This window comes from Gavialis gangeticus, unplaced genomic scaffold (assembly GCF_001723915.1).
Source record: "Gavialis gangeticus isolate Ggan-Ray unplaced genomic scaffold, GavGan_comp1, whole genome shotgun sequence".
Classification (NCBI taxonomy): domain Eukaryota; kingdom Metazoa; phylum Chordata; order Crocodylia; family Gavialidae; genus Gavialis; species Gavialis gangeticus.
This window is the reverse complement of record NW_017729028.1, coordinates 4,496,834-4,512,571: the sequence shown is the minus strand read 5'-3', so window position 1 is coordinate 4,512,571 and position 15,738 is coordinate 4,496,834. Positions and strand designations below refer to the sequence as shown.

General features: G+C 40.9%; 1 protein-coding gene across 1 annotated transcript in view; it reads right to left on the bottom strand.

Moving 5' to 3' along the window:
* Positions 1-6: 6 nt before the first annotated feature.
* The window catches only part of RNF144A (ring finger protein 144A), a 39,312-nt gene continuing 23,580 nt past the window's right edge, over positions 7-15,738 (bottom strand). Inside the window, exons 2-7 of the mRNA XM_019520721.1 lie at positions 11,714-11,818; positions 11,466-11,526; positions 10,402-10,609; positions 8,975-9,122; positions 7,095-7,184; positions 7-671 (exon numbers count right to left, since the gene is read on the bottom strand). Coding sequence (XP_019376266.1) covers positions 540-671; positions 7,095-7,184; positions 8,975-9,122; positions 10,402-10,609; positions 11,466-11,526; positions 11,714-11,818 — 744 coding nt within the window. The 3' untranslated portion in view covers positions 7-539. The remainder of the gene's footprint in view (positions 672-7,094; positions 7,185-8,974; positions 9,123-10,401; positions 10,610-11,465; positions 11,527-11,713; positions 11,819-15,738) is intronic.

The window sequence follows — 15,738 nt, the reverse complement described above, 5'->3', positions numbered from 1 at the left end:
CAAAAAGGCATATGATGGCCTACATGCACCTTACTGATTTCATTATCCTTGGAAAAATATACACCAGCACAGAATTTTGCAATGGCAATATTCATAAAAACATGGTCATAACAAACATGTCAGATGAACTGCCCAATTTAAATGATAGGCAACATAAATATATGTAGAAATAAGACACCATTTTAAAGCATGTGGACATGTGAAAATTGCATGGAAAATTCAGGTTCTTTTGCTGATGTAACTTAGCACAATTCCTAGTCCCACATGGTAACTTGCTGGGGTAACAAGAAACCAATATCTCCATCTCTTAATTTCAGATATCTATCTTGGTTGTTGACATCCCCTAAACATCCAACTTGCCTTCTATTCTCCTCCTCAACTATTATGAATTGGTCTATGAAACTGTAGTAACAACTGTTCCTGGAGTTGCCAACTCCATGTGTCACTCAAAAGCAGGATGGGGCAAGAAAGGCTACAGCAACATAGAGTGCAACAGGGAAACAAAAAATGTGCTGCCATGAGTCCCATTTTCTCTTGATCTAAGTAGGTAGTGGGTCATCATCTCCTTTATTACACTTGCACTTGCAGCAAAGAACAAATGGGGTAGCAAGTAAAAGGAAAGGTGAGGCCACCAACAGCAGTAGACCAAATCCTGCAAAGATTCCCACCACCTGAAAAACACAACAGAAATATCTGGGGTCAGTAGTGTATTTATTATACAAGAGTTCAAATTTTGCCCCAACACAAAGCCAATGTACTAGGGCAGAAAACATGACCTCAGTAAATTCAACGGCTAAACTGCCACTGACTTCAATGGGGCCAGGATTTCTCCCTAACTGTACCCCCAAAAAGGTTTGGGTGACTAAATATAATGAAATATAACAATAGTTAGAAAAAACAATTGCTTGTTTTCAAATGGGAAGACAGGAACAGGTTCGAATCTTGAGAAAGTAGTTTTGAGATTGCAATGGTCTTTTTCCATTGGTTCAGTCAGAATTTACACTATGGGCCAAATCTTATGGCACTTAGTCACATACATCCACTGAGGTGCTCAAATGTACTTCTATTCCACGTTAAGTCCTTGAAAAATTAATTAACGCATCTACTTTTGTAACACACTGTCATCCTACCCTTAAGACTGAATCACAAAAGAGCAGCAAGGAGGAAGATGATGACCCACCCACCTTTTGTATTAATTTTTTTCAAAAACTTGAGTAGGGTGGAACAAAATGACACTTAGACACCTATGTCCACTTATGTGCCAAACAGATGGAATAAATTTATGTGGATGCTTCCTTGCAGTGAAAGGTTTTGTTACATTTCTTATACAGAATAAAGCTACCCTTAAACAGTACACTTGGATAGGTACATTTTTTTTCTACCCAGGTAAAATATTAATATTAAGCTTTTGGTATCTCTGATGTCTAGGTCTGAAGGATTCTGATGTTGAGGTCTTGTGTATTTATATTAAGTCACACAGATTCTTACAAGCATCTCAAAACTGCATTTCTTTCAAAGAGCAATATTTAATCTAAACAATGGTGAACTTCTTGTGTACAGTACATTCTTTTATGAAATCATAAATTGATGACTGACATTTCAATACTGATGAGTGTTGTTTGCAAGAGACAACCATGCAAAGTTGTAAAATCTTTTCACAAGCTCTTCATATAGCTGAAATTGCTGAGTGCTACCTGTGCTAGAAGAACACAATTTAGATGCTTTATATTGTCATTTTTATTGCGATAACAGAAGCGACTTTTCAGTCAGCTGATAGATGACGACTCGTGGGTGCTGTTATGGGACTCCATATTATGCATTTGGCTAGCAGTTGCCTAGTGAATCTGGTATCTTACCTCTTTCTATCTGGTTTCTGAACAGGAGGACTGTTTTCTATCTTTTTCTGTTCCTCCTTTCAACTGGTCTGCTCCCTAAGCAGCTGCTAGAGTACGCAAGATGCTCTTCCCACAATTGTGTTGTCTTTCCACTTTCAGGTTGCTGCAATGTGGCGAGTTACTTTTTCCACCCTGTGGACAACTACCTTCTCAATGAACAGTTCTGACTACCTTTACTGATGCATCTCAGAGTTTTCCCAGACTCCACAGTGAAAAGAACCTGTTGCTTGTCACTTGTACTGCCACTACTGAAAAGGCTTGGGGCAGCAATGAAAACGGCAGGTCTGCCACACTATAGAAAATCTCTGAGCACTAGAAATACTGCATTTCTTGCTACCCAGTTCACATTTGGAAGGTTATTATGATTGTTGCCTTAGGCAAATGAGAGGGTAGATTCTGCAAACCCTGCTTGCAAAGTATTCAGCCAAGAACTATTATTCAAAGAAGCAATTCTATGAATTTTGAATAATGAATGCAGGAGTAGCATTATAATCTATTCATGAACAGTGAGGTGACATTTAAATACATTATCTATAGTGGATTCTTCTCCCAGCTCTCAGATATGCTAGTTCAATTAGTGTGCAAATATTTTATTTGCCCTGCTCTGGAAGATATACTTTAACTTTTTAATGGCTTATTTGATACTTTTTCAAGCACGGACAGTTTATCTTCTTGACTACTGCGTATTTTTTCCATTATTTTGTTATCCAGCTTTTTTTCTTATTATTTCCAGAGTTGAAAACCGACATTCAGTTCAACAGCAGGTGGCACTGTTGAACAAAATAAATTTTGAAGAGTAAAGAACTCCTTACTTTGTAACATTGGGCTAGGATTATTTATTTATTTTTTTAAACTTTGCTTTTGGCTTGCCTCACCCTCATACATTTTATCTTCTGCCAAAAGGCAATTACTTTTTAAATGCACATTGTATGCACATTTACAACTTATTTGAAAGATGGAAATGATTTGATAGTTTAATGATGGATTGAGGCACTAAAAATTACTGGATATACCTACTCGCACCCATGCTGAAAATGAAGCTTAGATTTCACCTGTGCTTCTTCTATCTGCTATTAAGCTACAGTTTCCTGTTCTGTTCTTTGAAGCCGGTGCATACTCACTCAGCCAAGTACAGCAGGCTTTTCAGAGGGCAGTATGGGATGCCACCAGTTCAGCAGAGGAGCCAAGGGTGAAGCTAGCAGTCTACTGGACTGATGATCAGTAGTATTTGTAAGAAACAGGAGAACAGCTTATACTTCACTTTCAGTCCAGACCTGCCATCAATGAATTTATCCTGGAGTTTTAATATTAGTTCACCAGGTTCTTTGCTGAGTATTAGTCACATTTTTCACTTGAACTCAGCTGCTGCTGACCAACAAGGGTTTTTCCTAGCAAGTGTAATGCCTAGAACTGATCTGCAGCAGAATGCTCCTGGATGTGCCTTTCATTTTGATATTACACTGTCCAGTGGAACATATGAAAAGCAAACTATAAAACACGACTTATTTCAGCTCCTCTTAGCTAACAGAATCATAGAAAAAATAGGGTTGGAAGGGACCTCAGGAGGTCATCTTGTCCAACCCCCTGCTCAAAGCAGGGCCATCCCCAGCTAGATCATCTGAGTCAAGGCTTTGTCTAGTCATATCTTAAAAACCTCCAAGGATAGAGAGTCCACAACCACTCTAGGACAGCACTGGAACAGGTTAATTACCCTGCTTATGAGAAAGTTATTCCTTATATTTAACCTAAACTTCCCCTGCTGCAACTTTAGACCATTGCTCCTTGCTCTGTTAAGAGTTGCGAATTAAGTTCAAGCATAATAGAAAGAGCCTGTCTTGCATATCTTTCTTAAGTGGAAATTCTCGGGGTTTTAAGTGTTTTTAGGATTGGGTCCCTAAATCTTCAAATTTTCTCTCTCTCTGTCACCAGCATATGAGTCTTACAAATCTGCCATGCCCTACACCAAGCCAACCAAGTATCAGCATAGCCTCTCTGTGCTGCTGAGAGATGCTGGTAAATGGGGAGAACACTGTTCCAAGAAAGACAGGATTTCCTTTCCAAGGCACAGCATTTTCCATATGTACCTCTGGGCATGTTTTTCATAGATTCATAGATTCATAGATTAAGGGTCGGAAGGGACCTAGTAGATCTTCTAGCCCGACCCCCCGCCAGGGCGGGAGAACAACAAAAAACCCCAAAAAGAGAAACGGGACTCAAACGAGTCCAGCCAGGTAGGCATCCAGCCTCTTCTTAAAGACCCCCAGGGTAGGGGCCAGCACCACTTCCCTTGGAAGTTGGTTCCAGCTCCTAGCCGCCCTAACCGTGAAGTAGTTTTTGCGGATGTCCAATCTATACCTCCTCTCCATCAGCTTGTGCCCATTACTCCTTGTTATGCCAGCGGGCGCTAGGGGAAACAGCGTCTCCCCCAAACCCTTCTGGTCCCCCCTAGTGAGTCTATAGACAGTCACCAGGTCCCCCCTTAGCCTTCTCTTGTGGAGGCTGAATAGGTTCAGGTCCCGCAGTCTCTCACTGTAGGGTCTGCCCTGTTGTCCCCGGATCATGCGGGTGGCCCTCCTCTGGACCCTCTCCATATTGTCCACATCCCTCTTGAAATGGGGCGCACAGAACTGGACACAATACTCCAGCTGTGGCCTGACCAGCGTCGCGTAGAGGGGGAGGATCACCTCCTTGGCTCTACTCGAGATGCACCTGTGGATGCACGACAAGGTCCGGTTAGCCCTGCCAACGATGACCTCGCATTGTCGGCCCATGTTCATCTTGGAGTCAATAATGTTAAGGTCTATATTTGACAAAACACAAAATGGATTAAGTAAAATGAAGAATACATATAAAAAATCCCAAAGATCCTTTTACTGGAACTGACCGTAACAGCTCATGTAAGACACCACACAAACAGGTGCTTGAGATGCATTTCCTGAAAACTCAATTTTTGTCTAGCAAATTACATTAATGTTGTTGCTGATGTTGCTAACAATGCCACACTGCAGCATAGTAATCATTGCTGTGGGGGAAAACATAGAGATGGGCAAACTATTTATAACAGAAGTCTTTTCTGTCAACATCTGCCCATTTTAAATAAACTAAACTTTAGCAAAATAGGGGCAATTAAAAAAAACCCTGTAAATGCCATTTCATGTCAAGTACTTTTCACTCTGTTCTTGTTAGGATTTTAAAAGCTGCTTTCCTTGAAACACCCCGTAAGAAAGGAGATGTAAGCACTCAGCCTCTGACTGCGTTAGCAGAGACTAGGCATTTGGAGGTTCTGTGTTCCTCCCCCTCATCTCAACAAATGCCTGGAATGGGGAACTAAAATGGCGATCCAATCAATAAACCAACTTCATTTTTATCTTGTATTTTTCATGGACTAAGTTTTTCAAAGGAATGTTGGTGCTTTTATGCCAGGAGGCTAATTCAGAGAAGAGCTGCCTGACCCACTTAGGCACCTACAAGTTCAGCTACTGGACATGCCCAAAGGCACCACCATCTTAGATGGCTGAAGTTTAGGCACGTATCCTTCCCAAAGGCTGCTTGGGATTCACAGATTACAGGCCAAATCCTACTCCATTTTTTGAAGGGCTGAAGTAGGTGTAAATGACTACGTGTGATCTTATTCCACCTTGCTTAAATCTCTGAATAACACTTAAGCACAAAAGGGAAATGAGCCTTCTTCCTCCTTTCTGTTCTTTTTGACTTAGCTTTAAGGCAAAGATGATGGCCTGTCATAAAAGTAGGTTCATTAACATTTTTTAGAGCACTGATCAGGATGGAATAGGATCACACTTATGTCCAATTAGATCCCTAATATGTCCTACGGGTTCCTGCATTCAAGTCTCTGGAAGAGTCCAATCCAGTAGGCATGTTCAGAGCCTAACAGCAGTTAAGTACAACACTAACAGATACATTACCTGAAAAGCAGTGATGGGATCAGCAGAGGAGCATTTTACAGAATGCATTTTAGCCAGAGATTCTTCAGTGCAAAAAAGCACTTGTGGGGCCATGGACCAGAACCCAAGACTCCCCCCTGTCTTTTTAAGGGACTGTCTTCTTTACAGGGCTGCAGAATCAAAACTTCCTCTTACTTCCTCTTTGGCCCTACAGATCTTTCACTACTTTCTACAGAGTGGCACAGCTTCAATAGAATGGGTGGAGAGAGTCTCCAAACCTAGCCAAGCCTCTGGCCTCATGGACATAAGATAACTCTTTAAAAAACAAACAAACAAAAAAAGAGCTGGTTGTTTGTACATGAATGATCAGCACAGACACCCTGGTCTAGGCTTCAGCTTCAGATTGTGAATCCCAGTCCTCTATATACATACCTCACTGAGGCCTGCAGGTAAGAACTTAAGTTAGGGAGAGAGGTAGAGAGGGAAGAGTGACACATCCCGTCCTTCAGGGTTTCCTACTGAATGACTTGGGTGTCCCCTGGCTTCATCTATGTTGCATGTTGCGAATCTCAAACCTAGGCAACCAATTTTCCCCATTTAAAGTACAGGGAGCTTATATATCTAGCTTGGGTTTGGGCATCCTGTGTCCATGCAATTAGTCCTTGAGGCAATGAGCAGTGACACCAACGCTTATAAGGAGCTCTGACTTAGGAAGCCCTGGGGCAGCCTCCTTTTCTAAAATCATAACATCAAAGCATGGCAGGCAAGTGAAAGGGGAGACTGCCCAAAGACAGTGAAGTTGATAAGGGCTGAGGGGGCTCCAGATGCATCATGGCCACCCCTGGAGTGGACCCTGTTACAATTCTACCCCGAGAACCAGGTGCCTAACTCAGGGACAGGATCACTCAGTATACTCTGCCCCTCTGTGAATCTGGCCCATGATGCATCCTCCACATTTCTTGAGACTGTTGCAAAAGAAGATGACCCCTCAGTGAGGCATGCCCATTGCCTCTCTTCATGGTGAAGGAAGGAGAGAAGGAAGGAAGTGTACAAAAACACTTTCGCTACTGATTAATGTTCTGCTGTTTGACTTGATACCAGAAGAGGTACCAGTCAACCAACCAGCCAAAGACTCAAACCAGGAATGACTTTCTACAAATAATTTTGACCAGCTTCAGTCAAGTCAGACATTGCTATTAGGATCAAAATCAGAATCCAGTATGGAAGCTCAGTAATAGAGACTAAAATATTTCAATGTGGGTATATACAAAGCTTTTAAAAGATCTGCACTTACCTGTGTTCTGTGCCAAATAACAGATGCCCTGGAATGACCTAACTTGTTTCGACAAGGTCCTTTATCATAATGTATAAGGAGGAAATCATCCTAAAAACATTCAACAGAAAATGTTATCAATTAGTAGAGACCCAGTTAGGAAGAATTTGTTCCTTCAATAAAATATTCCCACTCTCAGAAGTAGCAACGGGTTCTATTCTCAGTAGGAAATAAATCTGCGTTCTGGAAAAGTGGCTATAGAAATGCTAATATTTTTCCAAGAGCATTGTTGAAAATTCAGCATCATAATAAAGTAGCCTGGTTTTCAAAGATACACAGCATCTGCAGTGGGAATCACTGGGATTTGTTAGTACTCATTATTTCTGAAAAAATCCAAGATGTCTATTTAAAATGCTGATAGATGGAATTTACACAACAGAATTTGAAGAGAAAAGGGAAAAGAACTTTCCTGCTCCTTGGACGCCACACTTCAAAACACAGCCCTTATACTGCTGCTAAAAAAAGAAAGAAAAAAAGCAAATATCTATACAGTTCGATGGGAGAAATGCCCATCTTCCAGTTCTGGATGTATCATATTTCCATACAAGCAATTTACCAGACTAGACACTTTTCAGATCACTACAGCAGTGCCGATGAATAAAAGCTTATTGGTAAGGCCTTGGTACATGACAATTTCAGGATTTACAGTATTCAGAGTACATTTTTGGGATATGAAATATTTCCTTTTAACTTTGTTATCTATGCTTTGAAATAAATGTTTCTATACATAAGCCAAGGAAATGGCCACAATAAGATATGGTTTTTAAAAAGTTTAAAGCCATTACAACAAGCAGATAAAGAGTTAAAGTTTATCTCCTAATGCTAGCTAGCAGAATATTACTGGTTTTCACATAGAGCAGGCTTAGGAAACAAGTTTCTTAAAAAAATATCACTAATAAATTTCTACACTATAATCAAGGTTGGTATCCTGTACGACACTATATATAAAGTTCCTTCCTTATTATATGACGTGACGCCTTGCACAACTAAAAATAATGCAAATACAATCATTCTGCATTTTGTAGACTGAAAGTACTTTGGGAAGGAGTTGCCTCCTTTCTGTGCACTGTACCGTACTGAATACAAAGTGAGAAACAAATTAAGAGACAGCAAATGAATCGTTTCCATCAGATGTCATGTTATTTCAGCTTCTTTCTCTCTCGATTGTTCAGATAGGTAACATAAGATAAAGGGCTAAATCTTATTTTACTTCATGCACCTAAGTGGCATTTATGTAACTGCAGTTTCTGACTTTTAGGCAGTTTGGGATTCTGTGTAGTTACATTCACCCTGCACTTCCCTTCTGAACATTATCAGTAGGCTGCAGTTTGGCTGCAAAAGTGTCTGGGCAAAATAAAGTGCATGTGCTAGATACACATGATGCTCGGGGGCCCTGCTCCCATCATAGCAGAAACTACCCACTGCCGTTTATGAGTCGGAGAGAAGTAAGGCTGGAAGGGACCTCCAGAGGTGATCTACTCCAACCCCCGCGCCTGAGGCAGGAACATCCATATGCAAACCGTCAGAGACGAGGTATAATCTAAACTCCACATAAGACTACCATTAACTCTGACAACACAGACCTAGCACCCTCACCTGCCACAGGTAAAGCTGGGGAACCATGGCAGCTAATAACCTGCTTCTATGAAACGTTATCAATATACGCTCAAGAGATCCTAAGTAGAGCAAATATTGAGGCTCCAAAGCATACAGAAGGCAGAGTGGGGAAGAGCCAGACAGAGTTAGTGATGTTAGTACTATTCATTAATAGGCCAGTTTTAATACAAAGCAAGGTACTTCTAAGCCTATAATAGCCACCTAAGCCCACAGCATCTACTCACGTCAAGAGATTCCAGACAGTACCAGCAAAAGGCATGTTTGCAGTTTTTACACATCATTTGGGCACAACCTTCATCTCGCTCAATATAAACTTTGCACTTTGGACAGCGTTTGATTGGAGCATCATCTTCTTCCATTTTGAAAACAGAACTGTGGGGGACATTGGGGGATATCTGTAAGTTAGGTATCCTTGTGTGTTTGCAATGGAAATTCTATGAGCATAAAGTAGGAACAAACAAACAGACATGTCAAGTTTACATATACATTTTATCAGGAATTTTAAAACTTTTTTTCAGTAACCTGAATGGATCTAGTAAAGCTGTTAAATCTTGACAATGGCAACAAAATAGCTAGGTGTGCAAGAGATGAACAGGGGAACATGGTCTCCCTTCTTTGGCATCAATCAGACCAGCCCAGAATCAAAATTTCCATCCAAGTGCCTTGTTCCTTCTCTAATTTCTTGTGTGGGGAAACAGAATGCTATTATATCCCTTACCAGCAGACTGTAAATATCCCATGATCCAAGTGACAGTCTCTGGGGGAAGGGCTTCTATGAAGAAGGCAGTTAAGGGGAAAGGGAGAGACAGAGCAAGTCACAAAAGGACTTTGGTGTGGGAATGCTAAGTGTTTCCATTACAGAAATGTAGATATCTGGCTTGAGGAATGGAAATCACAAACTTGAGTTAGGGAACTACACTTTAGAGGGAGACTGGCCCACTGAATGCTGGCATTTACAATGTTCAGTATACTAAACAGGGGGATGCCTACAACAACCAACAGGAAGCACAGAAGACAGGTATTAATTTACAATATCAGCTCTCTCCCAGGGTTCTGCAAAGGTTTCTGCATTTTATCTAACATTTAATGCAAAATGCATAGGCTATCACAGGAGCAGGGACCAGAATGCAGGACTACCTCCCTCTGAGGGGAGTGTGCTCCTCCCTGGGTTAGAGAGTCAAGACTTCTCTTGCTTGTTCTCTCTCTGGTCCTGTAACTCTTGCATTCCCTTCCATGTAGTTGATTACCCTCAGGAAGGCTGGAGAATACTACCGTACCAGCTGAGCTTACAGCCTGGTGGTTAGAATGCTCCAAATTAGCTACCATCTGAGACGGATGTGATGACGACATCAACAGAATTTGCTGCTGGTAGCCATGCTCATCCAACCAATGGGCCTTGACCCCACACAGTCTCTCTGTGCCACTAAGTGGTACCACCTTCTCCACAATTGTGGTGCTGAGTCAGTGGAGGAGCCACCACACCCTTAATGTTATACACACAGTGTTTCAAAAGATACTTGCTACAGCTGCGTGAAAAATACCTTGAACAAACAGGAAAAAAAGTGGCCCTTGATTGAAGGTGGATTTATATTCCTCTCGTTTATGCATGAATTTGATCTAGGTCGATATACCCAATAAAATAACACTGTACCTTGTTTCTCCTGGAAGGAAGGAAATTGGCATATTCTCCTGACAGCCTTGTCCTGGATGCCAGTTAGATTTGCAAGCAGAGCAAAATTCTATATCACAAGCTTTGCATTGGACCAACTGGGGATTCTTAGGCCCCGATTCTTGTAGTTGGCAAACTGCCTGGCATGTAGAAGAGGGACACCAAGTCCGACATGGGTCCAAAAGCACTTCTGCAAAGAACCAGAACAGAACCAAAGTAAGTCACAGCTGCAAAATAGTCTTTAAATTGCAAAATACTGTACTCCGCTTATCAAACCAGATGGAAAAGGGTCACCTTTGCAAAACTGGTCTCTTGTTTGGTGTATCCAAACAGACACACATAAGGACTTGCTGCAAGTGAGCATCAAAGCAATGTAAATCAGACTTATCCCTTTACTGACGCACAGCTTTACTACTAACTCTAGGCCTAATGTGAAGACCACTGAGCTCAATGAAAAGATTCCCACCTACTTCAGGTGCCTTTACCAAAAGAGAAGCTTTCTTTCAAGTTCTCTCATACCATTAGCTGCCCAAAAACATACCCCGTCTCCCTGAGTAGCAATCAATTTTTTTATATTCAGACTGTGCTTAACGTGGCATACCTTAGCACAAGTTAGCTAGTACTAACTCATAAAGAGTTACCTGGCACTTTGTGCAAGGTTCCAACATCTGAGTTTGTGGCAGCACTCCAGAAGAGCCAGAACCCAGGGTACTGCCATCCTATATAGCAGCACTATGCTATACATATAAATCTGCACATTGCCGGGAAAATTTCCCTTCCTGGTAACAGAGCAATATAATACATAACAATTTTCTTTTTGTGTCTCATTCCTGGAATGCAGTAAATGGCAACATGAGGGCAAAAGCAGAAACAATTCAAGCTTTGTTCTACTGACACAGCATGTAAAGCTGCAACAGTACTGTATAAACATATACAGGACTAAATTTTGATCTGTGGCACTGGGATCAGTCTGGAGAAATACTACTCCCACAGAGCTGAAAGCCAGATAGGAGAAATGGAGTAATGGCTACTGTTGCATACTGTACCTCTTTCAAACTGTAGCTTCTTATACCTTTGCATGATTTCTGACGCAACCATACACTCAATCTGTTAAAATAAATAAATAAAAAGACATTAAATTAAGGACAAAAATAACCCAAGGCATTTTAAATGGATGGAGACACAATATTTTGATCTATACAAAACCATTAAACGCATGTCGGCAATAAAAGACAGTAATATTCTGAATGAGGTGCACTGAAATGTATTAGAACCAATCTGCAGTAAAACTTACCTCATTTTCTTGTAGATGACCTCGCTTTGGGCAGGCAGCATCTGGGCAACTAATTGCTGTTTCCAGACCTTCTCTGATCAGAAGCTCTACATACTGCTTCAGGCACTGTAAGAAAGCCAAAGGAAGCATAACAATTCTCCAAATATAAATTATTCTACATATCTTTAATACTTTGCCTTTATTTTTCTGAACAACAGACAGTATGCGATAAATAAGGGGCAGGAACTACTCCTCCTAAAATCCATTTCCATAGTCTATATACCAGAAAGCTGTGCCTCAATTAAAAATTATGCAATAGATAAGAGGTACATAATAACCAAGGGAAAAGCAAAGTGGAGAGCTAGGAAAATAGAGATAAAATTAGATTAACCAATCTCCATAAATCCCTCAACACTGTATCACTGGAAACCACAACACAGCTCAGTAAGCAGTAGTTACCCATAAGCACGCATCTGTCAAGTACAACAGAAAAGGGAAAAAGGGAGTGTATCTTGTTTTCCATTTTTAGAAAATAACCACTTGAACTCCACAGTGGAAGCAGCAAATTATTCTCAGTAGGAAATAAAATGCCCAAATCAGGACTCTCAAAAAAGTATTGTTTCCGTCGGGACTTCTTAATAATAAATAATAGGGCATGGGCGGGGCAATTCTCTCCCTGAAGCACCCCCCTAATGCTTTATATGTAAAGCATAACTGAAAACATAGCCTCCAAGAGACCAGCACACAGCACAATTCACATCAATGCGAGGGAGGAAGTGTAACACTTTAGGCCAAGGACAGGAAGGCCACACCAGGTTGATAAGGCACCACAAAGTGATCAGATTAAGGAGTTACCAACGAACCAGAGCAGCATCTTAGCTGCTGTTTTATTTAAACAAGACCTCACACATGCAAGATGGCACCCTGCCTCAAGTGCCATTGTCCACTGCCAGCATCTTCTTTCGTGAGGTGACTGCTAATCAGCCAGTTGCAGAGATAATAGTAGCCAAGCTTCAAAGTGCTCTATTACCAATGGTGGGACTACAGGGATAATGCAGCTCACCTCATCCCCACACTGCTCCAAACTGAGCAGAGACCTGCTATCACACTTAGGAATTACAGCAGTCACTGTCAGGTGGACATGGAGCAGACAGTGAGGTTCAAAAACAAATATTAAGAGAAGCAACAAGATGGAAAGAAATATTGGAAAGATTGTTGGATATTAACTTATATCTTGCTTCAAGAGGTTTAGCATCCCAAGAAGATGATGATCTGACAGGTGACCCACACAATGACAACTTTCTTGGAACTCTTGAGTTAATAGCTCACTAGGACAGCATCACTCGTGACCATTTGGCCAAAGTCAAACAGAAGCAAACAGACGGCAAAATGATGCAAGGACAAGCTCATTATTTCTCATCGGAGAGTCAGAATGAGTTTACTGAATTATGTGGTAAGACTGTGCAGAAGTCCATCCTTGCAGAGAGAGAAAAGTCCATTTATTATTCTATCATATGTGATGCTACTCCTGATGTCTCTCACCAAGAACAACACGTGTTGATATTCCAATTTATAGTCCACAACAATGATACTGGTACAATTAACATTAAAGAAAGGTTTTTTGAGTTTATCAGCTTTGATTAAAAAAAATGGAGAACAGATAGCTGAAATGCTAATTGCCTGCCTGAAGTGTCATAACATTCCTCTTGATGACTGGAGAGGTCAAGTTTTTGATAATGGCTCTAATATGTCAGAGAAGATAAAAGGTGTTCGGGCCTGCATTATATTGAAAAATAAACTTGCTGTATATTCTCCTTGTGCTTTCCATTCACTACACCTTATAAAGAGTTAATGCTGCAGCAACACGTACTGAAACATTAACATTTTTTTTGGTTGTGTGCAGCAACTTTGTGTTTTTCAGTGCTAGCCCTGTGAGGTGGAAGATTATAACAGGTAAGTTATACTGCTTACTGCACTTTGCCAGACACACGCTGGAGTACACGTGCTGATGCTATCTGTGCACTCACAAAGCATCTTCCAGGTATTCTGGAAGCATTGGAACATGCTCTTTGACACACAAATTTTAATCACAACTGGAAGCACTGAAAAGGTACTTCAGCTCATTTTCATGCCTTTTGTTGGCTAGCTTCTGGTACAAGGTCCTTTCAAGTATTGATGACAGAAGCAAGATTTTACAAACCAGGGGAATCTCTCTTGAATCAGAGGCAGCTCTCATTCCTGACATTATTGTAGAAGTAAAACAACTTAAGAGATCAGTGGCCCAAAATTCTACAGGACACAAGTCTTGTAGCAGAAGGCATGGGAATTTTGCCACAATTAACAAAGGAGAGAGGCAAGAAGCAGAAAAGATTTAATGATGACACATCTGAGGAATCATGTTCTACCATCTCTGAAAATGATCTGGAATCTTTATTCAGAAGGAATGTTTTTGATGCAACTTTGGACGACTTTATCTATGAATTAGAGTGCAAATTCAAAGCAACCAGTAACATTTGTTTTACATTCTGTTCAGTCCTAAAGTATGTGGATGAAGCTTCTAAATACCTACTTCAGAGGTATCCTACAGATCTTTCCAAGAATTTTCCTTGTGAAATGTTGCATCTGAAAATATCTTCAAATCTACTTTTGGAAACGAGTATGAACTACCCCCACTTATCTTATTAAATGAGATTTACAAAAAACAACCGCAACTAATTTTCAGTGAAATGTGTGTAGCCATATGGATCTTTTGCACGGTGCCAGTGACTGCAGCAGAAGCCAAAAGAAATTTCAGCAAGCTAGCACTCATCAAAAACTGCAGGCATTCTACTATGGGACAAGAATGGTTAAGGCACCTTGCTATTTTGTCTATCGAGCGTGAACTTTCAAGAGAAATCGACTTTGGAGAGATAATTCACGATTTTGCAATGAAAAAGTCATAAAAATAAAGCTTTAAAGTGAATTGGTCTATTTATAAAATGTTTTCAGCCATGTTGGGCCATTAGAACAAAAAACCCCATCAAAACATCAACTGGATAATGCCATTATTAGGACCAACAACCAAAAAGTTAAAAAATAGCAAAGTAGAATGTAACTTCAGAATTAAAATAGACAATTTTCTTTCGTGATTCATGAGATTTTATGGATGTGGGATGGTGTGTGTGTGGAAGGGGGCCTGCCTTACAAGTCTCTACTGGGCCCAAAGAAATTATGTTTGGGCCCTGGTCACACCAAGAGGCTACCAAGAGTCAAGCTGCTGATGTTAAAAAGGACACTCACTTCCATCTATGCCCATGGTTGTTTGAGAGGTTCAAACAAAGCAGAGAACTAATGTCCTTAATAGAGGTTTCCTCAGTGCTTCCAGTCTCGAAGTCTACCTTCAGGTACAAAATAGTACATCAAATGGGAGAGTGAATTTGGGAAGCATTACTCAGAATTAAGCTAAGGGGATGGGCCCCCAGCTCTTCACTACAGGCCATAAAAGTGGCCATATTACAGGCCAGCATAGTAACAAGTAGAGCAGAGTGAAGCCAAAAGAGCAAGTCAGGTAGGAGATGCAGTGTCCAATAGAGGGGTGCAAAGGTGGGGAGGGCAGGAGAGCCCCTTGCACTCCACAGCCACAAGCTATGAGACCCATGTGGAACTGCCACATACCACCATATGGGGTGGCTCATGCGACTAGACTGGACCTTAGGAATTCCCCATGTTAAACTGAATAGCACTCAAATGTAATCTGCCTTGGAAAGATTGATATCAACGTTGCTGGACTGTAAACCACTGATTAGGCACAATTCAAGCTTCTAAACTATTCCCCCCTCCCTCTGCAGTGTAAAAACACAGGTCAAACTGCAAATAGCTGTTTAGTCCAACTACATCCCATCAGGTGAACAAACCTCCACTGTTCTCGTTATACCACTGCATATAATTCACCTGGTATTTGTAGAAATTACCAGGTGAATTATATACAGTGGTATAATGAGAACAGTAGAGGTTTATTCACTTGAACATTACACACACACACACACACACACACACACACACACACA